General features: G+C 39.9%; 1 protein-coding gene across 1 annotated transcript in view; it reads left to right on the plus strand.

The window, feature by feature from the left end:
• Positions 1 to 26466, plus strand: part of LOC117302180 — a 135120-nt gene that overhangs the window by 64073 nt on the left and 44581 nt on the right. Inside the window, exons 4-5 of the mRNA XM_033785994.1 lie at positions 632 to 1099; positions 13803 to 13943. Of these exons, the coding sequence (XP_033641885.1) occupies positions 646 to 1099; positions 13803 to 13943 (595 nt within the window). The 5' untranslated portion in view covers positions 632 to 645. The remainder of the gene's footprint in view (positions 1 to 631; positions 1100 to 13802; positions 13944 to 26466) is intronic.

Consider the following 26466-nt stretch of genomic DNA (forward strand, 5'->3'; position numbering starts at 1 on the left):
TTTGCCAGCCAGCTTTATCGACCCATACTTGACCACGGAGCACAGCCAATGATTAAAAGTGTTTTATTTTTATGAGAGGTCTTCAAATACTAGGGCCTGTATGTTTTGCTTTTGAAAGGGCAAGGGCACCAAGGCATTTTCTCCTTGGTAAATGGCACCCTATGAGGACATTGTAAATTTCTATTGGAGCATTTCAAGGGCACCAAGGCAATGACCAAGGGGCATGGAGGCAATCGCCTTCGTTGCCTCCCTGAAGTATCAGGCATGAATACTGCATGAATTTACTTGACTTTATTGACAGTAGTTCAGACGGAAATAATCATGTCGAGGATTGGTACTGGTGGTGACTATAAAAATAATGATTAAGCTTTCAGATCAAAGCTGATCAATGTTCATATTGAATTTAGCCCTCTCTGTTCGTTAACTTTCAATTTGCTTGATATAGTATCGGGTTACTTTTCAAGATTTTGGAAAACTGTAAGTTTGTGTCCTTATAAATGATGACAGTTGCATTACGTTGTGTCAAGTTATGCATTCCAACTCTGAAGAGTCATCCATTCCCAAAGATTAGCTTCATTGATTTCACATTAACCTGACCTAGGAATGTTTTTTTTTTTTTTTTTTTTTCCAGATCTGCTCGGCAACATGAATTCAACACCCCCAATTCATCAACTCCGCATGGACTCATCCGACTCATCATGTTCAAATCGCACCCGCTCCATCGCCTCCCTTGGCGGGTCGGAAGACTCCATCCTGGAAGAGAGGGAACCACCGACGGGTCGGGGCGAGCCGGGGCGGGTCCCCAGGCTGTCTGACGGCTTCTCCCCAGATGAGCAAGATAGCGGGTTTAACTCCACGTCCCAGTTGGAGTGCTCCTCGCCACGGCACAACGGCACTCTGAGGTGTAGGACGCCGGAGATCAAACCGCATCGGCACGAGGAATCTGCCGACGACGTCTGGCTGCCGAGGTTCCCGCGGGCAAAGAAGCTCGGTACCGACAGAATGCTGGGGACGAGCGGGTCGCTAGGGAGCACCGATAGTTGGATTGAGAACAGTGTGAGCGAGGAGGAGGAGGACATGGACGATACCGATATAGCAAGTAAGTTTTTCTGTGATTGTCAGGAAAGTAGAATTTAGGTTTTGCATTCGATTTAGTTTTGATGGTGGATCGTACTTTTAAAGGATGATGGACACCTTTGGTAATTGTCAAAGACCAGTCTTCTCACTTGTTGTATCTCAACAATATGCGTAAAATAACAAACCTGTGAAAATCTGAACTCAATTGGTCATCATATTTGTAAGAGACTAAAAAACCTTATTGCACAAATTGTTCTACTTTAGATGCCTGACAAATATTTAAATGACTTCAGGCCTGAAGCCCATTCATAACTGAGTGAGAAATTTCCTCTTTCTCAAAACTTATTTTCTTCATAGGGAGCTGTTTCTCACAATGTTTTATACTATCAGCAGCTCTCCATTGCTTGTACCAAGTAAGTTTTTTTATGCTGGCAATTATTTTGAGTAATTAGCAATAATGTCCAGTGCTTTTAAAGGAAAGATGTAATAATAATACAGCATTTGCAAGCACACTTTCCTGTAAACCATTCAAAGGGTGCCGGTTTAGTAGAAGTTAACTTAAAGTGTTGTTTATTTGTTGGGAAAGCAAGTGTGTTTTCAGTTTCTGCTCGAAAAGAGTGATGTTGTGCATTTGTCGGAGGTCTTCAGGAAGTGAATTCCAGAGTCTTGGTGCTATGTCGGAAAAGATATAACTTTGGTGATTAAATATTTTCGTTTTGGCTGCACCATTTTTTCCTTATAAACTTGAAGGTGTAGATCAACAAGTGGAAAGGTTTAGTTTGTTTCTTTATAGAAACAGATAAAACCAAGGCTTGCATGCTTCGTTTTCGAAAGGTGTTTGCCTACGTGAAGTATCGGCTAGGCCTGGCCTGGCCCCTTAAAAAGAGTCTGGACAAGTTTGATTTATCTAGGCAACTTCATTTGTATGACTACATTACGTAGGAAGGAACTGTGGTTACCTGCAGACATATCTATATGTTTAGGGTGGGGTTGATTTGTGCATCTGTCACAGGGCGACGTGAGATGACATCGATTGGAGGTGAAGGTCTATTATTAATGAGGCAGTTCAGGATTTATTTCCTGTCGAGTCGGGAATCTGCCGTTTTGTTTGGTCATGAACGCAAGAGGCTGGTGCAGCTTTCATGACTACTTCCTCTTTATTCAGGCTCAGAGTCACGATACAAAAATAATGGTCATCGAAAATGCTGTCATCAGCTTCAATTTCAATTCACTTTATTATCCACGATGGGAAATTCATTTCGGCCTTATATGCAACAAATTTACTTAAAATTATTATATACCATCAAACAGACACAAACAAACACTACAAGCCACACAAGTCTATAAAAATATGAAAAGCTGAATTATAAAAGATAGATTTTACAAAAAGTGTCAAGTGTCTCATCTGAGATAATGATACATAGTAGTAAGTGTCGGGCTTGATATTTCGGATTGCTTCTGTGCCCCCTGTCCATTGCCTTGGTGCCCCCTGTCCATTGCCTTGGTGCCCTTGAAATGCTCCTTTAGAAATGTACAATTTCCTCATAGGGTGCCCTTAAGGCCACTATACACTTTCGGTACAGAAAAAAAAAAGTTCACAGATTTACAAATAATTTACAGGGTTCACAGAAGGTAATGGTGAAAGACTTCTCTTGAAATATTATTCCATGAAATGCTTTACTTTTTGAGAAAACATTAAAACAATATCAATTCTCGATAGCGAGAATTACGGATTTATTTTTGAACACATGTCAATGACACGGTGAAACGTGCGTAAAACAAGAGTGGGTTTTCCCGTTATTTTCTCCCGACTCCGAAGACCGATTGAGCCTAAATTTTCACAGGTTTGTTATTTTATATAGAAGTTGTGATACACAAAGTGTGGGCCTTTGGATAATACTGTTTACTGAAAGTGTCCAATGGCTTTAAGGTGAAAACGCTCTACTAACTGAGCTATCCCATCCTATGTTTGCAGTCTTCCCTATGATTGTTAGACAAGGCCTGCTACTTCATGGAGGCAAAAAAGGCGATTGCCTAGATGCGTCCTAGACATTTAACCTTGGTGCCCTTGAAATGCTCCAGTAAAAATGTACAATTTCGTCATTATAGGGTGCCCTCTACCGGACACGAAAACGCCTTGGTGTCCTTGCCGTTTTAAAAACAAAGCATACAGGCCTGAGGAGTGATAGTTAGGGTGTCATGCCCTAGGGGTTTAGAGCTTCAAATTCAAGTCATCAGAGAGTGGGTTCAGGTCTTTTTCTGTAAACCATGTTACTTTGAAAAAAAAAAACTATCTAAAGCTGATGTATATCCAACCAAGCAAGTTTTTACCGGCATTAACTTTCGGGGTGATGAACTGAGTTTCTTAGGGAAACACGACTGCCATTGGTTTTCAGTGTGATTAGGCCACATGAAAAAAAAATTGTTGATAGTCCCTTTTTTTTGCGGATGGGGGAGGGAGGGAGTTTTTTTTATTTTTTTTATTTTTTTATTAAAAAGTTTTGTTGACATGCCAAATATGAAATCAAGAATAAAGAAGTCATCACAGTCACTATAAAACAGAGGGTTAATTGTGTGTTTTTGATGTTTTCAATAGTCTTGTCAAACAAATTTAACTCCTAGATGACATTTTCTGTAAACTTTTTTCAAACAACTAAGCACAGTGTAGCCCAAGTTGAAGAATTGTTCGTGATTTGCTAACATGAATAAAAACCTTCTTTAAACATCTTTTCAAACCTGTACATTTTGAAAAAAATATCAGCTGAAAAATCGCGGCAGTAGTAGTCTAAAGAGATATCCAGACACGGGGAAAAAAAATAAATAAAAAAAAATAAAAATAAATGGGGTCGGGGGTTTTTAAATGGTCGGATGGGGACGATCAACAATTTTATTTTTTTATGTGGCCTTACCAAATGTTTTAATTCCCTTTTAATGATGCAGTTTTTAAAGCTTGCCGTTGTTTTAGATATCGGACTCCCCTGTTCAGTTGCCAGTATGGTATCAGAGTACACACTTTTCCAGGTCATCTGATCCCGGGGGGGGGGGGGGGGGGGGGGGGGGGGGGACGGCCCTTATGAAACTTTAAGCACCCCTCCCCCCCCCCACAATAGAATGGCTCATTAATATTCTGTTTATTATTCAAAATAAGAAGTCTGTTTTATTTAGGTCAGCAAAGCTGAACAGTTGAAAGATTTCGCACAAGTCCGGGATTTATAAATACTGGAATCCCTGAATCTAAAACAACAAACTCGGCCTGAGCACTGGAGTGGGAGGTTTATAATTGTAAAAAAAAAAAAAAGAAAAAAAAAAAGAAGGATTTATGGACAGAGCGTGGTTTTTGGATGCAAGTCGGAGTTCCCCAAAATGAAAATTGACAGGAATTCAACACCCTCCCCCCAAAGTAGAAAAATACTGCAAGTTTGTTTTCTAGTTATATTACTTTTTCAGTATGTAGATATGCAAATCTTAGATTAAAAAAAACAAATTAAGGATGGGGCAGGATTAAGGGCACTTGTACTATAAGTAATTACTCAAAGTACTCGAACGTACTTGAACGAGCATTGGAGAGCTGTTGATAATATACAACATTGTGAGAAACGGCTCCCTCTGAAGTAATGTAGTTTTCGTTCAAGAAAGAATTTATTTCTCACTAGAATCATAGTGTTTGATTTTGAAACCTCAGAATTTGATGTTGAGGTCTCAAATTCAAGCATCTGAAAGCACACAACTTTGTCTGACAAGGTTTTTTCTTCCATACTTGCAACTATGCCGACCAAATGTTCACAGGTTTGTTATTTTGTGCATATATTGAGATACACCAAGTGAGAAGACGGGTCTTTGACAATTACCAATAGTGTCCAGTGTCTTTAAGGGTGGAGGAGAAGAAGAGGGTATTGCTTCCTAAACCAAAATAGAGAGATGAGAAAGACAAATGTCCCCCATCCAATAAACAATTGCAAAGAGTTTTTTCTAGTTTTGTATTTTTTTCAGAAGTTGTTCGTACATCATATAAAAAAGGGTTTTAAGGAAGGGGGCAGAGTGATTGACGTAAGGGGAGTTCCCCAAAGGCAAAACAGAAAGATTATAAAGTTCATGTTTGTTGTGTTGTCATTTAGCCTTCGAGAAAGACTGCTAGGGTCGAAACGTCAGGCCATTAACTATTTTTTGCATTTATACTCTCGGTCCATTTGGTTGGTAAGTTGTTTGCAACAGCTAATTCTATTTTATCAAAGTTCATTATCCTCAATTGAAAAAAATCAACAATTTTTTAAACACTGCAACAGTTTTTTTTAAATGGTTATTCCAAGTTTTCTCTTTCTTATTAATTTTAAAGAGGCCTTATACAATCCTCCCACAGCTCTTGAGAAAAAAAGTAAGAAAAAAACACTTGAGTGTAGGAGTAAGAAATCCAATATGGCCTCCTACACAAAGTTGCTCTTTTTAAGTATATTATTTTATTACAAAAAGGCTCTAAGAAAAGTGTCCACCTCCCACGTCCCTTAAGAACTTCCGATGAGTGGAGGGATTGAGCTGACAGATGAGGCTTATTGTAAAAGATTAGCTGTCATAAATAAGGCATGAGCAATTAACATTAAGCGCATAACACTGAATCTACGCATGGGATGAATTCATAAATAAGTTGAGGATTCCTAAAACAAAACACGATGAAAACGTATGCAAGGTAATACGAATCCATTCTGCACAGGGACAAATGTTGCTTTGGGAATAGTGTTATTTTATTGTTTTGTCTTTGCCCTTGTAGTGATTTGTGATCTGGGCCCAATTTCATGGCTCTGCTTACTGTCGAATTCTGCACTTTCGCCATTCTCCGCTTCTGCGCTAGCTGTGTAGGCGACGAATGCCTTGTAACGTGGTGTATGGCGCGCCCAAACGAAAATTCCCTGCTTCCTTTGCTTACGGTAAGCAGAGCTATGAAATTAGGACCAGGAATGTTTACCCCTTTCTTACCATTGGCGACTTTTGTCTGACGGAACTCATTACCATGGATGGGCGACATTTGTCAGTTGCACTGACACCCCCCTCTTTTTTAACATTGGCGACTTAAGTCGACCAAGCTGATGCACAGAAAAATGCTGAAGTCTGACCACAGACGTAACTTGCGGTAGGCCACATTTGGTAGTTTTAGGTGTAGAATCATAATTTGTCCATTGTTATAAAGCTGTAATTGTGTCAATATTCACCCTCACTACCCAAGCATACAAAGGTGAGAACAACCATCCCCATTGGGAGTATAAACGTACAGGTACATAAAAGTAATAAAGATGAATTACTTGTGGTTCTGGGAACAATTTTGTCCGGCACGTTTGCATAGCAAAAGATTTAGACTGAACAGTGGCAAATGATGATTTTTTAGTAGTAAACTGATACATTTTGTGAAGTATTTTGCTTTGCAACTGCTCAATTTAGTTGTTGTCCCTTCTGTAAGTAATGCAAAAGCTTGCCCCAACCTCTTGACATACTTGTAGCAGCATTGAATTGCAATTAAGCAGTCACATGTGACATGAGCAGGAATTGTTTTACCGGACATCATTCAAATCTAACTGGCAAAAGAGCTTCGCGAGCGCTGCAGCACGGTCCATTGAGAACACCAAAATCTGACTTACCAGCAAAAGGTTTTACCATCCAAACCACTATGGCCCAATTTCATAAAGCCTGTAAGCACAAACATTTGCTTTGCATGAAATATCTTTCTTGATGAAAACAGGATTATCGACCAAATTGCCACATGATTTTTAGGATAAGCAAACAACAGCTGACTACCAGTAACAAACAATATGCAACAAATGGAAATTTGGTTGGTAATCCAGTTTTTACCAAGGAAGAAATTTCATGCTAAGCAAATCTTTTTGCTTACAGGCTTTGTGAAATTGGGCCCAGGTCAAGCAGAAATCTTTTAAGCAAAATAAATATTTTCTGCAGAAGCAGCGCCATGAAATTATTTTAATAATAACAAAATCTTCCTAAATTGCAGAAATAATAATAAAAACAAAATAATTTAACAAAATCTTCCTAAAACGCAGAAAAATTCTGTTTAGCAGAAACTGGTTACCAGCCCATATTCCATGAAGTTTGTTTTATACTGTTTCCAACAAATTTGCTGAGCAGCCTTTTTCTGCTAAACAGCTTTATGAAATTGGACTCATGGTTAACAACAGTGAGCATTTAATCCTTACTCAATCAGAAAGAGAACGAATGGTCAAGCTGTCAATTCAATCAGGCGGCTTTGAAGAAAGTTGGCCTCCAGGAAACCGTCCCAAGTGCATCACTCAACCTTTTGTCTGTAGTTTGAATTAATCATATCATATGAGGACTCCATTAATGGAATTCCACTCCCCCTATAAGGCCATGTAAAAAGAAAATACCCGTTGATCGTCCAGGTTTTTTCCAAAAAGAGGAGGAGGGCCTTTTTATTTTTTATTTTGTATTTCTTTCAAAGGTGGCTGCCAACGATTTAATTCAAACTAGCCACCAATTCTTTAGTTTAAAGTCACCACTCATACTTTATGAAGTTCTAAGTTCTTAAAAGATTCGTAAGTTTAATGAGAAATACAAAGCAAAGTTGTCTTTTTTAAGAAAGAAAATAAAAGGAAAATAAAAAAAGGATGCGGCCTCAGAAAAGGATGAAGGAGGGAACGATCAACTGTTTTTTTAAAAATAGGCTTCCAAAGAAGAACCTGTCTCATTGACTTAGATACATCGTCAGTTTGTATTAATGAAGCAGCGGCTGGAATATTTGTTACATTACGAGCGCTACTGATTAAAGGGTGGCAACACTCCTTTGGGTGAATTGATTGTAAAGCCCGGTTCATACTTATAATTCTCATCAGTTGACTTGTGCTCAACTCCTGCGAAATCAGTTGCAGCGAAAAGTGGAGCTGTGACGTCAGAATTTGTATCACATTTAATTGCAGGAGGTATGAGCCAGGCTTAACAGCTAATTAGCATAAGCCATGGGTGCTGAACTTGGGGACGTGGGCTGGCTATTTCCCTCCTCTCCCTGCTCCCCCCCCCCCCTTCCTTTGAAAAGGTAGCCGCTGTGCAACCCCACAATTTCTAGTAAGGTTGTTAAAGGTAAAGTATACCTTTGGTTTCGAGAAGCGTTTGATTGGTTTAATCCTAGACTTTTTAGAAATCGGCGAAAAATCCAGAACAAATATGTGACCGGCTCTGCAAAAAAGGGTATTTTAATACCCTTAATAATTAAATATTAAATATTTTGTCCCTTAAAAGGGACAAAATAAGTAAATTGAGTTACATACACAGCTGAATTGGTGTTATTACATATAAGCTTTATTTTGATGTAGGTTTGAACCATGAGGCATTTTGCGTTCTGGAGATATACAGATATTCTGGAGATATACAGATGTTTGCATATTCATATTTTACAATTTAATGAAAGTGCCTTCAGAAATACAGCTCCTTAAACCAAGCAAAATTAAGGGAAGTTACCTTAAATTTATACAAAACCTTGTAAAAAAAATTAAAAAAAACATATAAAAATAATGATATTTCTGTAAATAAAATATGGAAGTATTTATGCAATAGAAGCCAATACACCAAGAAAGACAAAATCATGTTGTGAAAATATTTTCAGGATCTCTACCTTGAACGCCTCTTTAAATGTAATTAGCATATTGTCCATTAATACCCTATTTGCAGAGCGGGTCACGCATGTCCATGCAGGAAAAAGGTGTCCAGTGCCTTTAATATATTTTATTTGAAATAACTCCTAGAGAAAATATAATAAAATTGTTCAAATGCCATGATATAAATACACATTGTGCCTGAGAGAAAAACGTAATAGAATTGTGCTGTGCAAAAGGTCAATAGCAGTTTAATGTGCACAATTGTGTTTCAAGATGGCTGTGTTTGAAAGATTCTGCCGCTTTTAATTTCATTGCAGAAAGGGTTAAATTCTGCCTGAGAATGGACAAAAAAAAGTATTTGTAGTAACAAGTTATACAACAGTTATGTGCTGTCACATATTATCACTCTAGGCATAAGGGTAAAATAACAATATTACAATAGTTATGATGCTTGTTGTGTTTTCAAGGAACTCAATTTGACTGCGTACTGCATTCTTCGATAAACAATTTTACTTTTCACGCCGAGGTAAAAGTCGAGGACCGTAAGTACTCTTTGCTGATATCAGTGTTGTTGACTGGAGTTGGTGACTGAAGCCCCAGTTCATACTTCCTGCGAATGCGATACAAATTTTGATGTCACATTACGCAGGCGTTAAGCACAAGTCAGATGACGCAAATTATTAGTTGGGAATTTGTGACATCAAAATTTGTGTTGCATTCGCATCCGCAGGAAGTATGAACCGGGCTTAAGTCAGACTCAATTCGCCAATTTCATTGACTTGCGACTCGACTTGACAACACGTACAGGATCATTGCCTCACAAAGCTCTACTTCTAAAATGAATCCCTCTGCGGTATCATATTTATTTTCATCTTGATATATCTTTACTGTGTTGTATTCTTTAAACTGATCGCTCTTGAGTGATAATTGTTTTAAATTTTTTGATACTGTGGAAATAGAATGAACTTTGAACCTAGAACTGGCTGAGATATTGGATTCAAAGTGCATCTTGCTAATGGGCAGGTCTCTGTGGTCTAGTGGTTAGACATCTGCTCTGGAATGGGGTTCGAATCCCACCGGAGTAATATTTAGGCCTGTGGATTTTTTTCACTGGATTCGGGAAAAGTACTTAGAAGACATCATGGGTGGGTAAAATCAATTAATTTTCTTTTGTCAGTTACCCGCTGATATGGTGCCCAAAATATTTGAGTAAGAATAGAGGGAATTATGAAGATAGATACATTGTAAAAATGGTCTGTAACATTCTTTTGAAGAATACAGTGTATAAATTTCATGAAAAAGCAGAAACAAGCACGACTTAATTAACTATTTCCAGTGGCAATTGCAGCAATGAACAGCTATTAAAGACTTTGGACACTATTTGTAATTGTCAAAGACAAGTCTTCTCTGGTGTATCTCAACATATATGCACAAAATTACAAACCTGTGAAAATTAGAACTCAACTGGTCGTCGAAGTTGCGAGATAATAATGGAAGAAAAAACACCCTTGTCACACGAAGTTGTGTGTTTTCAGATGCTTGATTTCGTGACCTCAAAATCTAATTCTGAGGTCTCGAAATCAAATTCAAATATTTTAGTGGAAAATTACTTCTTGCTCAAAAACTACGTTATTTCAGAGGAGAGCCGTTTCTCACAATGTTTTATACTATCAACCTCTCCCCATTACTCATTATCAAGTAAGGTTGTATGCTAACAATTATTTAAAGGCAGTGGACACTATTGGTAATTACTCAAAATAATTATCGGCATAAAACCTTTCTTGGTGACAAGTGATGGTAGAAGTTGATAGTATAAAACATTGTGAAAAACGGCTCCCTCTGAAGTTACATAGTTTTCGAGAAAGAAGTATTTTTCCACGAATTTGATTTCGAGACCTCAAGTTTAGAATTTGAGGTCTCAAAATCAAGCATCTAAAAGCACACAACTTCTTTTGACAAGGGTGTTTTTTCTTTCATAATTATCTCACAACTCAAATTTTCAGATTTGTTATTTTATGCATATGTTGATATACACCAAGAGAGAAGACTGGTCTTTGACAATTACCAATAGTGCCCACTGTCTTTAAGTAATTACCAAAAGACGGCAAAGGAAATGAATTGCCATTCAAAAATCAGACAAATGTACCCCCATAAAATGAAATTAGAAATGCTAAACTTAGATTTATCAAAACACTTTGATCAAACTGTATCGCTCAAGATGTTGTTATAGTGAGGGCTCCAATTTTGTAAAGTTGTTATTTTATTATTTGCCAGTGGTGTGTACCCGTGGAGGGGTAGTTTGCTTTTACAATTTTTTTTTAAAAAGGAGAGAAAACATAGAAGTTTTTTTTCCGTCCTCTGCATGTCATGAATGACAATATACACATGAACAGCTTTGCTCATAGATTAAAGGTTTTTTTGTACTTTTTACACAAGACAATTTCATTGCCGCAGATTTACGATAAACTTACACGGTTTGAAGATAATAAGCCTTTTTTGAGGCATGGCGGACGTGATAGGAGTGTACTGTTTGGTGTTGGTGTATATACACAAATTTACTCAAACCTTATAGTGTTGTAGCATTGTGTCCGCCATATCTTAAAAAGGCTTATGATGGTAGAAAGCTTCCCTTAAAACATTACTACACTTTAGCTGAGGTGCTGAAATTTTTGAGAAATGAGTAAAACAATGTCACAAAAATAAGTTTCGTCTCGGGAGACAAATATTATTTTAGCACGTACAATGTATTAATGTGACTCTCCTAAAAACATTGCTCAACAATTTTACATGACTATTTTGACAGAAAACATTTAAATGGGGAGTTGAAATGGGTAATTTTGTACACATGTTCTGGGCAATTTTCCGTTTTGAGTGCATCTCAATTTCTGCATCAAATAACAAACCTGTGAAAATTTTTGCTCAATTGGTCGTCGAAGTTGCGAGATAATAATGACAAAAAAAAAACACCCTTGTCACACGAAGTAAACTTTTATAGGCAACTAATTTTCTGGGTCATTACCAAACGTATACCGACCTTTTAAAAGCGCCCTCGTGTGGTCAAACATATGGTAAATTCGCCCACATTCATCTCATTTGATCTGGCTTTTACATCATATTATGAAGAACCTCTCTATTCAATTCTGTTTAAATTTGTGTCCAGTTTGTACCAGAATAAAACAATGTAAAATAAATGCACGGCTTTGCAATTAATTTATTTCTGAGCATATGGTTTGTCGGGGCAATATGTTTTTGTGGAGAAGCTTCTGACGTATTAAATGAAAACACTTTTTTAATTGAGCAGTAAACAAAAAAGCAAGGTCAGTAACGGACTAATTTGAAAACATGGAGTTGGGAAGGGGGTTGGGGTAGGAGGGGAGGGGGGGGGGGATGGTGGGAATCATTCACGGCCTCATGCTGTTCTGACAGATGCTGTTCTTGTCCGCAAATTCACATGATAGTCAAAGGCCATAGTCATGCCAATCTAGGGTGGCGTTCATTGAATTTTATTGGGGGGAAGGAAATTGAGTTGAGAGGAGGAAAAACCGATTGAAGCGATGTTAAATTTGAATGAAAAATCAATCTCTCAGTTCATTGGGGGAAAAAAGACGTGCACGGTTTTTCTAATTTGGATGGCTACAGTGTACTTCGGTTATTTTGCATTGTAGATGTTGCTGGTCGTGGTTGCCAACATAGAACAAGTTCCCAATAATTGTTTAAGCTTAATTTGACATTAAAGTGGGATAGGACTGTGTTTTAGATCATTGAAAAAAAGTCCCCCTTTAGATGTTTTTTTTTGTTGGTATTTTCTCCTGTTTGTCATCATAAACCAGGTGTGTCAATGTAGGTTTTGAGAAATCAGAAAAACAATTTCACTATTTTGTGCGTAAATTATGTTACATACATCTTGTTTGGCAGTGAATAGAGATTCACGTCTTGGCCAAAAACAAGGCACCAAAACCCTTTAAACAAGCTTTACAATGCAGTAAGATTTTATGATGGTCTTCGTTATCATCGGCCTCATGACGGAGAATTATTGAATGATATTCGAGGGACCACTTACGCTGAGAGTTCAACAGGCCCAAGGGTCTGAAGCTCAACAGGCCCAAGGGTCCGAAGCTCCTTAAAGAAAAGACAGTTGTGGTTAGACGTTAATAATAACCTCATGTTTTTTTTAACGGTTAGAGCTTTTGATGTGCATGGTTGCTATGACTTCCTCTCAGTAAACTACTTAAGTGCATGAAGTAAACAAAAAAAGTTTGAAATGGCTGATGATATTCCCGTAATGGGAAAGTCCTGTCCTCAGCGTTGAATATTAAATGAACACTGTTTTATGGCTATGTAGTCGAAGGAAAGATTAGGAAATTATAGATGAGGTGTTTAAAGACACTGGACACTGTTGGTAATTGTCAAAGACTAGAGGGAGCCGGGCAGTTTCAGGTAAAATGACTTCTGATTGGCACCCACAGAACAATGATTGTGACAAAATAGACAGACTGCCAACCTAGGGCTAGATAGCTCTGTTGTTAAAGCGCTTGTGCATTAATCCAGAGGTCGCAGGTTAAATTTTTCTTTGTACAACACAAAATTTAAGTAGCATTTACCCAGTCACTTTCCCTTATTGTTTTACTAAGGGAATAAAAGGGTAGGTACTAGTTCTTTCACGGCTGATTTAAAACAGGCAGTGTCGAATTGCGGTTCCGTTCGTGCGCATGCGCGTATAGTCTTGGTGCAACACGTTCTGGTTTTCCTTTCACACACAGCACGGCCAACTCACCGACAGCGCCTGCATCGCCCGTAACAAGAAACGTGTTGCATCAAGACTAGCGTGAAGTATCTGCTCACAACCGGTTATAAGCACTGGTCATTATCAAAGGTTTAAACACCCCCACGTGATGTGCTCTCCACCAATATGAAAAGCGAAATTGTCTGAGGTATTTATGAGCCGACATTTGTAATTGTTTCAACAATTACAAACGGTTAAAACATTTTAATTGCAGGCCATAAGAGAGAAATCACCAATAAAGCGGATGTCATTGGCCACATTGAACACAACAAAAGAAATCTTTAAGCCGATACGATTTGCATCAATTCTTATTTTGTTTTTCTTTTGTCCGACAGGGTGTCTAACCTCAATGTCCATGGGGTCAGGGGTCATCAAGGTCAACGGGTCAGGTCGCTGTGCCGTGAAGACACTCTTTCTGGACGGGAACAAAAGCTGTGTAAGATGGAGGCCGTCAAAGAAAGGAAGCAAAGCAAAAAGTAGGTGGAGATTTATTGGAGATCATTTTAGTTGGGAGAGGGACGGGAGTGGAGGTAAACTGCAGGACTGGTGTTAAACTATTTCTCTACAAAAAACAAATGCCAGAAAAATCTGAAAAAGTAGCGAGAAGGTCGCTGTGGTTATAATAATCATTGCAACATTTTCTTTATTTTTTTCTGTTAGTCGTGGCAAGCGGTCAAAAGGAATTTATGTCTGTAGCATTATAATATGATGGCGGAAAAGAACAGTTTAAAAAAAGAGGAAGGGGTTCAGACCGCTTAGCTTTCTGGATTTGTGCCTGTTAAAGGGTTAAGGTACCGTCTGTATGACACAAAATACAATGTCCACAGATTTACATTAAATTTCCCCTGTTTGAAGATGATGACAGAAGGCTTCCCTTAAAATATTACTTGCTAAGGTGCTGTCGTTTTTGAGAAATTAGTAAAACAAATTCATGAAAATATTTATGTGTCTCAGGAGACGAATATAATTTAGCTAGTAAAATGTATTTAAGCGACTCTCCCGGAAACGTTGCTCTGCCAGTTCACTTTTTTTTTTCCTAAAAAACTTGACTACTAATGAAGTTGAAACTACTACAGTAAATTATATTACAAACATCTTCATTCACAGCGAGTAGGGATTCATGTCATGGCCAACAACTTGATCTTCAACAACTTGAATCAAAAAGGATCAAAACCCTTTAAGAAGTAGCCTATTCATATAACTTGCTTTACCCCAAGCCTAAAGTCAGGCTCTTATCAGTACTAAAGTGAAATGGCGTTCAAAGTATAAAGACAACCGGAACGTCAGCATTGATATCAATTGTGAGATGATATCTGAAAACATTCCATATACTGAGAATTACTCACATCCGACGCTGCTCACTTCTCGTTATTTGAAAGTGCTTATTCGCGTCTATTTGATGAGCAAGAGGTTTTGGCAGTGAGCGTCACAAATAACCCCATCATCACTTTGTGTTTCAGTGAAACGGGCATGTTTATGGGAAGGTTGTATGTAATGGCATGATCTAGTACTGTATTAAAGGGTGTATCACTTTTATATGTGCATGCACATGCAGGATGGTTTGGTTTATACCCTACTCAAAGGTAATGAATACAAACTTATATGCCTCCAAATTATCTTTGAATAAAGATATTCACTTGCCCAGCGCAGGTTGACTTTACACATTTTTCTTTTGACATACCCTTCCTATAGGTTTGACACACTACAGAAGTTGGATAAATAAAACAAATATTATGGTTTATTTTTTAGCCTCTGAAATCTTATTGATTATGAAGGTGATTCAACTCGATTTGATTCAAACTCGCATTGATTTTGATACTGCATAAATATTTCAACTCAATACATAAACCCCCACAAAATGAATTGCTTATAATAAAGCATACATCCAGTTTTTACAAGACAGAATTGAAAATTTAGTATGTAGGCATCTTCTAGAAGCCAGGCTTGTGGTGAAATGCATGATGGACAGACAAACAGAACATAAAAAGGAACAAGAAAGCACAGACAAACAGATTGAACAAGGACTCAGGATTACCTAAAATATTTGTGTCAAAACTCAGGCCATTTTTCCATCGTTTTTATAACAAATCTCAGCCTCTGAAATTCTTGAACTATATTTACAGGTTGGTGGTATCCTTTGCTTATTGGAAACTGAACAATATATTCTTTAAAAATATGACAAACCTTCCCTTTAAGTTAAGATTAGTTAACATTAACCCCTCGGACATCTTCGAGATTAAGATCAGTCCTGAGATCCTGCCTCTACCCCCTACAGTAATCTACTATCTTGACTTATTAAAGTGAGCAGTCTTCTTTACTTTAATCTAGAAGAAAAACAATCTCGCCATTAAAGACAGGATGTGCAGGATTGGTAGTTTGAAAAGAAAATTATGTTTCAAATTTAAGTTTCAATTCAAGTTTACACATGGGCCCAATATCATGGAGCTGCTTAAGCAAAACATTTTGCTTAAGCAAAAACATCCTTGCTTGTAAAACCAGATTACCGGCCAGGACTCCACTCAATTGTGATGCTAAGTAAACAACAGCTAAAAACCAGACACAAGCAATGTATAAGGCATTAAGCCAGTAACATGTGTTAAATAAGCAAGTTTTTTTCTTGCTTAAGCAAATTAGGCCCTGGAAGCTCACTGTAGTAGCCAACATTAAAATCAGAGAGCTCTCATTATAATCTGTGAGTTCTCATTATTCTCAGTGAGTTCTCATTATTCTGCGCCTTGAACACCCAGCAGGGTGGATATGTGCGCATTACAAGTCTTATTATTATTATTATTATTATTATTATTATTATTAATCGGTGAGTTCGCATTAAATCAGCGAGTTCTCATTAAATCAGTGAGTTCTCTCTTAATCAGCAAGCTCTCATTAAATCAGTGGGTTCTCATTAAATCAGTGGGTTCTCATTAAATCAGTGAGTTCTCATTAAATCAGTGAGTTCTCATTACAATCAGTGAGTTCTCATTATAATCAGTGAGTTCTCATTATATAATCAGTGATCTCTCAAATTCAAAATAACTTTTTTGTTGATACAAAATTAAGACAAAATACAAATTCTGTACATTATTATACATTGTCTTTTTAAAACTAGAATTGAATGTTTGAATGCCATACGCTTTTTGTTGTTCAGCAAACAGCAGAGTGTTGATTTGCCGTGACACATGAGAGTGGTTCACACATGTAGATATACATGCTCCATGGCTTGACATAATGGCATCTGTTAACACTTGATGGTTTGCGCCAGCGAGCATGATCTGCCGAATGAGAATGGATCACTCATGATACTCGCTTGAAATTCACCGGAGAAAATTCCCGGCAAGTTTATACTTCTGGATGGCATGGAGGTTTTTGTATGGCTGGGAGGGGTGGCATTGAGATTTTTGTAGTAAAGTGTCTGACTGGGAGGGGCGGCACAGAGGTTTTTGTAGTAAGTTTTTGGCTGAGGGGGGGGGGGGGGGGGGGCATGGAGGTTATTGTAGGAAAGTGTCTGGCTGGGAGGGGTGGCATTGAGGTTTTTGTAGTAAAGTGTCTGGCTGGGAGGGGTGGCATTGAGGTTTTTGTAGTAAAGTGTGTGGCTGGGAGGGGTGGCATGGAGGTTTTTGTAGTAAAGTGTCTGGCTGGGAGGGGGTGGCATGGAGGTTTTTGTAGTAAAGTGTCTGGCTGGGAGGGGTGGCATGGAGGTTTTTGTAGTAAAGTGTTTGGCTGAGAGGGGGGGGGGGCATGGAGGTTATTGTAGGAAAGTGTCTGGCTGGGAGGGGTGGCATGGAGGTTATTGTAGGAAAGTGTCTGGCTGGGAGGGGATGGCATTGAGGTTTTTGTAGTAAAGTGTCTGGCTAGGAGGGGTGGCATGGAGGTTTTTGTAGTAAAGTGTCTGGCTGGGAGGGGTGGCATGGAGGTTTTTGTAGTAAAGTGTCTGGCTGGAAGGGGGTGGCATTGAGGTTTTTGTAGTAAAGTGTCTGGCTGGGAGGGGTGGCATTGAGGTTTTTGTAGTAAAGTGTGTGGCTGGGAGGGGTGGCATGGAGGTTTTTGTAGTAAAGTGTGTGGCTGGAAGGGGGTGGCATTGAGGTTTTTGTAGTAAAGTGTCTGGCTGGGAGGGGATGGCATGTAGGTTTTTGTAGTAAAGTGTGTGGCTGGGAGGGGGTGGCATGGAGGTTTTTGTAGTAAAGTGTCTGGCTGGGAGGGGGTGGCATGGAGGTTTTTGTAGTAAAGTGTCTGGCTGGGAGGGGTGGCATGGAAGTTTTTGTAGTAAAGTGTCTGGCTGGGAGGGGTGGCGTGGAGGTTTTTGTTGTAAAGTGTCTGACTGGGAGGGGGTGGCATGGAGGTTTTTGTTGTATTAAAAAGTGTCTGGCTGGGAGGGGTGGCATGGAGGTTTTTGTAGTAAAGTGTTTGGCTGAGAGGGGGGGGGCATGGAGGTTATTGTAGGAAAGTGTCTGGCTGGGAGGGGTGGCATGGAGGTTATTGTAGGAAAATGTCTGGCTGGGAGGGGATGGCATTGAGGTTTTTGTAGTAAAGTGTCTGGCTAGGAGGGGTGGCATGGAGGTTTTTGTAGTAAAGTGTCTGGCTGGGAGGGGTGGCATGGAGGTTTTTGTAGTAAAGTGTCTGGCTCGAAGGGGGTGGCATTGAGGTTTTTGTAGTAAAGTGTCTGGCTGGGAGGGGTGGCATTGAGGTTTTTGTAGTAAAGTGTGTGGCTGGGAGGGGTGGCATGGAGGTTTTTGTAGTAAAGTGTGTGGCTGGAAGGGGGTGGCATTGAGGTTTTTGTAGTAAAGTGTCTGGCTGGGAGGGGATGGCATGTAGGTTTTTGTAGTAAAGTGTGTGGCTGGGAGGGGGTGGCATGGAGGTTTTTGTAGTAAAGTGTCTGGCTGGGAGGGGGTGGCATGGAGGTTTTTGTAGTAAAGTGTCTGGCTGGGAGGGGTGGCATGGAAGTTTTTGTAGTAAAGTGTCTGGCTGGGAGGGGTGGCGTGGAGGTTTTTGTTGTAAAGTGTCTGACTGGGAGGGGGTGGCATGGAGGTTTTTGTTGTATTAAAAAGTGTCTGGCTGGGAGGGGTGAGCATGGAGGTTTTTGTAGTAACGTGTTTGGCTGGGAGGGGGTGGCATGGAGGTTTTTGTAGTAAAGTGTTTGGCTGAGAGGGGGGACATGGAGGTTATTGTAGGAAAGTGTCTGGCTGGGAGGGGGTGGCATTGAGGTTTTTGTAGTAAAGTGTGTGGCTGGGAAGGGGTGGCATTGCGGTTTTTGTAGTAAAGTGTCTGGCTGGGAGGGGTGGCATTGAGGTTTTTGTAGTAAAGTGTCTGGCTGGGAGGGGATGGCATGTAGGTTTTTGTAGTAAAGTGTGTGGCTGGGAGGGGGTGGCATGGAGGTTTTTGTAGTAAAGTGTCTGGCTGGGAGGGCGTGGCATGGAGGTTTTTGTAGTAAAGTGTGTGGCTGGGAGGGGATGGCATTGAGGTTTTTGTAGTAAAGTGTGTGACTGGGAGGGGGTGGCATGGAGGTTTTTGTTGTAAAGTGTCTGACTGGGAGGGGGTGGCATGGAGGTTTTTGTTGTATTAAAAGTGTCTGGCTGGGAGGGGTGAGCATGGAGGTTTTTGTAGTAAAGTGTTTGGCTGGGAGGGGGTGGCATGGAGGTTTTTGTAGTAAAGTGTTTGGCTGAGAGGGGGGGCATGGAGGTTTTTGTAGTAAAGTGTCTGGCTGGGAGGGGGTGGCATGGAGGTTATTGTAGTAAAGTGTCTGGCTGGGAGGGGGTGGCATTGAGGTTTTTGTAGTAAAGTGTCTGGCTGGAAGGGGGTGGCATTGAGGTTTTTGTAGTAAAGTGTGTGGCTGGAAGGGGGTGGCATTGAGGTTTTTTTAGTAAAGTGTGTGGCTGGGAGGGGATGGCATGTAGGTTTTTGTAGTAAAGTGTGTGGCTGGAAGGGGGTGGCATTGAGGTTTTTGTAGTAAAGTGTCTGGCTGGGAGGGGATGGCATGTAGGTTTTGTAGTAAAGTGTGTGGCTGGGAGGGGGTGGCATGGAGGTTTTTGTAGTAAAGTGTCTGGCTGGGAGGGGGTGGCATGGAGGTTTTTGTAGTAAAGTGTCTGGCTGGGAGGGGTGGCATGGAAGTTTTTGTAGTAAAGTGTCTGGCTGGGAGGGGTGGCGTGGAGGTTTTTGTTGTAAAGTGTCTGACTGGGAGGGGGTGGCATGGAGGTTTTTGTTGTATTAAAAAGTGTCTGGCTGGGAGGGGTGAGCATGGAGGTTTTTGTAGTAACGTGTTTGGCTGGGAGGGGGTGGCATGGAGGTTTTTGTAGTAAAGTGTTTGGCTGAGAGGGGGGGCATGGAGGTTATTGTAGGAAAGTGTCTGGCTGGGAGGGGGTGGCATTGAGGTTTTTGTAGTAAAGTGTGTGGCTGGGAAGGGGTGGCATTGCGGTTTTTGTAGTAAAGTGTCTGGCTGGGAGGGGTGGCATTGAGGTTTTTGTAGTAAAGTGTCTGGCTGGGAGGGGATGGCATGTAGGTTTTTGTAGTAAAGTGTGTGGCTGGGAGGGGGTGGCATGGAGGTTTTTGTAGTAAAGTGTCTGGCTGGGAGGGCGTGGCATGGAGGTTTTTGTAGTAAAGTGTGTGGCTGGGAGGGGATGGCATTGAGGTTTTTGTAGTAAAGTGTGTGACTGGGAGGGGGTGGCATGGAGGTTTTTGTTGTAAAGTGTCTGACTGGGAGGGGGTGGCATGGAGGTTTTTGTTGTATTAAAAAGTGTCTGGCTGGGAGGGGTGAGCATGGAGGTTTTTGTAGTAAAGTGTTTGGCTGGGAGGGGGTGGCATGGAGGTTTTTGTAGTAAAGTGTTTGGCTGAGAGGGGGGGCATGGAGGTTTTTGTAGTAAAGTGTCTGGCTGGGAGGGGGTGGCATGGAGGTTATTGTAGTAAAGTGTCTGGCTGGGAGGGGGTGGCATTGAGGTTTTTGTAGTAAAGTGTCTGGCTGGAAGGGGGTGGCATTGAGGTTTTTGTAGTAAAGTGTGTGGCTGGAAGGGGGTGGCATTGAGGTTTTTTTAGTAAAGTGTGTGGCTGGGAGGGGATGGCATGTAGGTTTTTGTAGTAAAGTGTGTGGCTGGGAGGGGGTGGCATGTAGGTTTTTGTAGTAAAGTGTCTGGCTGATGGGAGGGGTGGCATGGAAGATTTTGTAGTAAAGTGTCTGGCTGGGAGGGGGTGGCATGGAAGTTTTTGTAGTAAAGTGTCTGGCTGGGAGGGGGCGGCGTAGAGGTTTTTGTTGTAATGTGTCTGACTAGGAGGGGGTGGCATGGAGGTTTTTAATGTATTAAAAAGTGTCTGGCTGGGAGGGGTGAGCATGGAGGTTTTTGTAGTAAAGTGTTTGGCTGGGAGGGGGTGGCATTGAGGTTTTTGTAGTAAAGTGTCTGACTGGGAGAGGTGACATGGAGGTTTTTGTAGTTAAGTGTGTGGCTGGGAGGGGTGGCATGGAGGTTTTTGTAGTAAAGTGTGTGGCTGGGAGGGGTGGCATGGAGGTTAATGTAGTAAAGTGTTTGGCTGGGAGGGGGTGGCATTGAGGTTTTTGTTGTAAAGTGTCTGGCTGGGAGGGGTGGCATGGAGGTTTTTGTAGTAAAGTGTTTGGCTGGGAGAGCAATACTTCCAGGCCTACAATGTTAATAGGTGTTTAAAAGCTCACTTTATTCAGTTTTTTGTGAGCAAAATAAACTTTTGAGGTTTGGCAAAAAGTTTTTTGTTTTAACATATAGTAAAACGGAGTTTTGAAATGTGTTTTACATAAACATTCACACAAAGGTCGATCCATACTGCATGTACTATGTTTATTTATGTGACATTTCCCCCCCCCCCCCTACCTTCTCATCCACCATAGGGGGGTCTAGATCTTTTTCGCAAATACCCATTGCGCAGACCAGCATGCACCTCACAGGATTCAGTACAAACTTGCCCTATTCATTTTCAAAATCCTTCACAACAATGCTCCAGAATACCTCATCAACCTCATCCACCCATACACCTCAGCACACACTGGACTGCGTTCTGATGAGCTCATGATGCTTCATCAGCCCAGAACTTCCACCCTTAGGGGCAACAGGTCTTTTTCTGTAGCATCAGCCCGGGTGTGGAACCAACTCCCACTGACTTTCAACAGCCCCGGTGTGGAACCAACTCCCACTGACTGTCAGATCATCTCCATCCATCACAACATTCAAGACAAACTTAAAATCTCACCTGTTCAAACAAGCATACTCACACAATCCTCAGTCCTTACTTGTCTTTCTCTCCTCAAGCGCCATGAGCGCCTTCCTGAGGCGGATACCAGCGCTCTATTAAGTGTTCTTTATTATCATTATTATTATTACCTCATTCCGCTGCTAACGTGCGCGTACCGAGCATTTGCGATAAGGTCTATTTCCATTGACCCTGACCAACTAAAATTCAATTTGCATTCTACATTCCTTCGAGATGTGCGCTAAACGGTGTCTCCAATGATATACAAGTTTACCACCTACATGTGTTACACAATCAGATGCAGAATGTTATAACTGTTGTCTTATGTAAGATGACAACGGAGAAATCACAAGGTGGAACATCAATATTCATGCGCTGACACTGTCTCGGGAAATCTAATTTGTACTGACCCTTAACGCTCCCCCCAGAGGTTCACACTTCTGGCGAGAGATGGACGGACAGACGCACTTCATGGGGAAAATGTCTCCAGGAAGATCCCCTCTAGATTTTCACACTTAAAGACGGATCAAATTTGACACTTTATTTTTTATAACCTTGAGGCGTGAGGGGACGAAGTTTGTTTATTGGTCTTGTTTTTAAACCCTTTAAAGATGATAGTAGATGAGCTGCGAGGAAGTTGGTCTGAAAGGCTTCGTATATTAATAATAAAAGTAGTGGCTTCTAGCTCTCAAATCCGTAAAGCGATAACGCTCATGGCGCCTCATTATTCAGTGTGTTTCTGCAAGGTTTGTTGAGCTACATCTCTCTCTTTACATAGCACCATGTAATGGTTAACCTGTGGTGCAATATGCTGCCAATCAAACCAGGAACACCGGGCGACCCCGTGTTTTTTTTTATGTAAGTGTGTACTGGGTTCTTTTGCATACATTACACAACACATGAAACCTATAGCTTTACGTCCTATCCGGAGAACGCAGCAGTAATGGTTGAGTGTGTTGCTTAATAATAATAATAATAATAATAATAATAATAATAATAATAATAATAATAATAATAATAATAATAATAATAATAATAATAATAATAATAATAATAATAATAATAATAATAATAATAATAATAATAATAATAATAATAATAATAATAATAATAATAATAAAACAATTATGTAGCGCCAAATCCATCAAAACAATTCTTGTTAGCGCTGACAGAGTAAAAACAAAATCCCTATAGATAAACACAAAGTGTTTACAATGACACAAAGTGTCACAACTGCGGCTGCAAAATGGCTGTAATTAGTTGAGTTTGTCAGTCATGCAACGAACTGACGTATCACAGCCAAAACTCGGTGCTTGGAGAAAATCACCTTTGAAGTTTTGAAACAAGCTTAGTTCATAGCAAGTGAGCTGACAAGGGGCGTGTTTGAGAAAATTACGAAAGATGCACCCCTTCCTGCCCCCTAAATGCTTACCCTACTTTTGTAATGCGATTGATCAAGCAACCCTGGTATAACTAAAAAGGGGCGTATTTGAGAAAAATTATGAACGGAAACTACAGTTTCAATTTGTCAGAAGTACCCACCTGGAAAGGAGCACCCTTTCTGCCCCCTAAAATGTTTACCCTAGTTTTGTGGTGCGATTGATCAAGCAACCCTGGTATAACTAAAATAGGGCCCACCGGTATGTGAGAAAAATTACAAACAGAGACTACAGTTTCAATTTGCCAGAAGTACCCCCTAGAAAGGAGCACCATTTTAGGCCCCCCTGGATGTTTGCCCTAGTTTCGCTGCAATAGATTGACAACCCTAACTATCAAGACAAAATAAATGAAGAGGAAATTTGTGCGGAGAACCGTTTGTATATTTGGTTATCAAGCGTAACCCAACCGTTACTTCCAAGTTCATTACTTTGGCGCTGAGAAGTCAGCCTTTCATTTGGTCCATGGCCAACATGTGTATGATATTATAAACTAATCATAAATACAACATGATGTTTTATAATTTCTTCACACTAAACGGTCAGTGAGTAAACCGATATTCTTTTTGTAAACGTCACGATGCAAGACGAAATAATTTAAAACATGCTTCACTGAGAAGAATGTACGTACATATTAACTTTAAGGTTTTTTTTTTTTTTTGTTTACTGTTGTATGGTTTTAATCCTTTACAAATGTAGATATTTACAATTAAACTAACCTGTTAAGGTGGTAGCATTTTGAGGATATCGCCAATAAACACCCAAGATCCATAATTGAAATACAACTAAGTTTTGATGGGCATTTATTTTTGGACTTATTAAGGTTCACCCTCCCTGTAAAGTTATGTGATGTTATTAATGTGGGATTCCACTATGAGCTGCTCTCATAAAAAACTGTTGAACGAAATCATGATCTTCCCAAAGTAATGCAACTCAGCAAGTCGCTCCAGAATGTTTATTACGGAACCAATGAAGAAAAACCAAAAGTTGTTGCCGGAGCACGTCCACAATATTTGCGAGATGTTTTCACTACCGATCTAACCAAGGTACCCATCAATTTGCATTAATGTATGGCTTGATGAAACATGAACTACTTTTTGGTCTCTATTCCCAAAGGAGATTGTGTGAATGAATTGCTGCGAGCGACTGACCCACTTCTTTGAGAAATAAGAACGGTCGTCTGAATTTTCTTTCTTCCCGGGCTTCATAACCTGACCATCCTCCTGGTTATATTAAACTTAAATTGAAAAAAAGGTTACAGGAAATGTAGGCCTACAGAAGTTCACCACTTACATTTGAATTCCTCAGACTATCGAGACGGTTGCTATGTCACATGACTAGGGTCAAGCTTTTGCTATGTTATGTAAGCAACGCCGCAAACCCAAACACAATTCTAAATGAATTAGTATGGCACAATGTTGCACAGGTTTGCTTATCTTGAGGTTTCTAGTCAAAGGCTTGCCCAAAACCATTTGACATAGCAACTTTCTCTGTAGTCTGAGGTATTCAAATGTAAGCGATACATTGTGACTAAGCAAGTTATTGTACCAGACATTATTCAAAGCTAACTTGCAAATGGCTTATTGGTTACGTGCTGTAGGTTCCACGCTAGGGTGTCCGATTGGTTGCTTGCTCAGTGTCGCCAGGCTTGGTTACGTGTGATGATGGCTCCTCCACACTTGGTTGTACCTTTGATTTTCTGGTTCAGTTTTCAACACTTGCTCACTTTAAACCTCCTACTCATTGTCAACTAGCCAGACACCTTAGGCTTGGTTGTGCGATTGATTGTATGCTAGGTTCCCTGCTTGGTTGTGCGGTAGTTTGTATGCTAGGTTCCAACGCTTGGTTATACAATTGGATCTTATAGGTTCCACACTTGGTTGTACCATTGTTTTTCTAGTTCAGTTTTCAACACCTGCTCACTTTAAACCTCCTATTCATTGTCAACTAGCCAGACACCTTAGGCTTGGTTGTGCGATTGGTTGTATGATTTGGATGTCGTAGGTTCCACACTTGTGTGTACGATTGGTTTCTGGTTCAGTTTTCAACACTTGCTCACTTTAAACCTCCTACTCATTGTCAACTAGCCAGACACCTCACCGTTTGATTCATTACCTAGCCGTTCATTTTAGACTTCACGGGCCGGGGTGTGAAACGGAGCTATTTTAAGATTTTATGAATCACCTGCTGTACATGTTGACGCTCGCAGCGACTTGAAATACAAATAGTTGGGGAGCATATCTCAGGATTTGAATTGAATACTATCTGGAAGAAATATTTTTTTAGAAATTTCTAGAGGTTTGGTACAACTTATCACCATTTTTCTCCAGATGAAAAGCTGTACTTTTTTATTTTATTCTTTCCCGAGTTCAACAGTGGTAGTTTGCGATGCTCCTTGCGAACAAAAAAATTGCACTTTCTGCTAAAAGAAAATCGAACTTGGTTAATTTGCTCATTAAGGGGAAACTTGGTTAATTTGCTCATTAAAGGGAAGGTATTCGTTTGGTAATCACTCCCAACATAAATGGCAATACAAACTTTTGGTTTGAAGCCTACAACAGCCTTGGATAGTATGAAGCATTTTGAGAAGCATTTTACTTGGTAGTAATGTGGTTATGTACAAAAAGTTAAAATCAGTTTTTGTGCCCCAAAATTTGAATCTGTGTATTCCTAGTGTAGGGTTAAGTCTTCTCTCATGGAAATAATATTCACTCCTCTTTTTCAGTGATATCTCAAAAAACGGGACCACATTTTGAAATTGATTTTCACATGGTAGTTTCATAGTATACATCTACATTTCTATAGGGTTAAAACAATTGAACTGTTCCAAAAATCAAAATGTATACTTTGCCTTTAAAGACACTTGACACCTTTGGTAATTGTCAAAGACCAGTCTTCTCACTTGGTGTATCTTAGCATATGCATAATTAACAAACCTGTGAAAATTTGAACTCAATTGGTCGTCAAAGTTGCAAAAGAATAAATGAAGAAAAAACACCCTTGTTGCAGAAGTTGTGTGCTTTCAGATGCCTTGAATTCAAGACCTTAGCTGAGGTCTCAAATTCAATTCAAATGTTTTAGTGAGAAATTACTTCTCTCTCAAATACTACCTCAGAGGGAGCCGTTTCTCAAAATGATTTATACTATCAACAGCTCTCTATCACTCGTTACCAAGTAAGTTTTTTATGCTAACAATTATTTTGAGTAGTTACCAATAGTGTCCACTGCCTTTAAGACATCGCATCACATTGATATCAATGCCAATGTGTTACAGCTGTCTTCACATTTATATCAATGCCAATGCGTCTTCACCTTGGGTGCTGTTTACCTGAGAAGTGCCAGGATTTTTTCGCAGTGTATCAGA

Source organism: Asterias rubens, chromosome 18 (genome assembly GCF_902459465.1).
Source record: "Asterias rubens chromosome 18, eAstRub1.3, whole genome shotgun sequence".
In the NCBI taxonomy this organism is placed as follows: Eukaryota; Metazoa; Echinodermata; class Asteroidea; order Forcipulatida; family Asteriidae; genus Asterias; species Asterias rubens.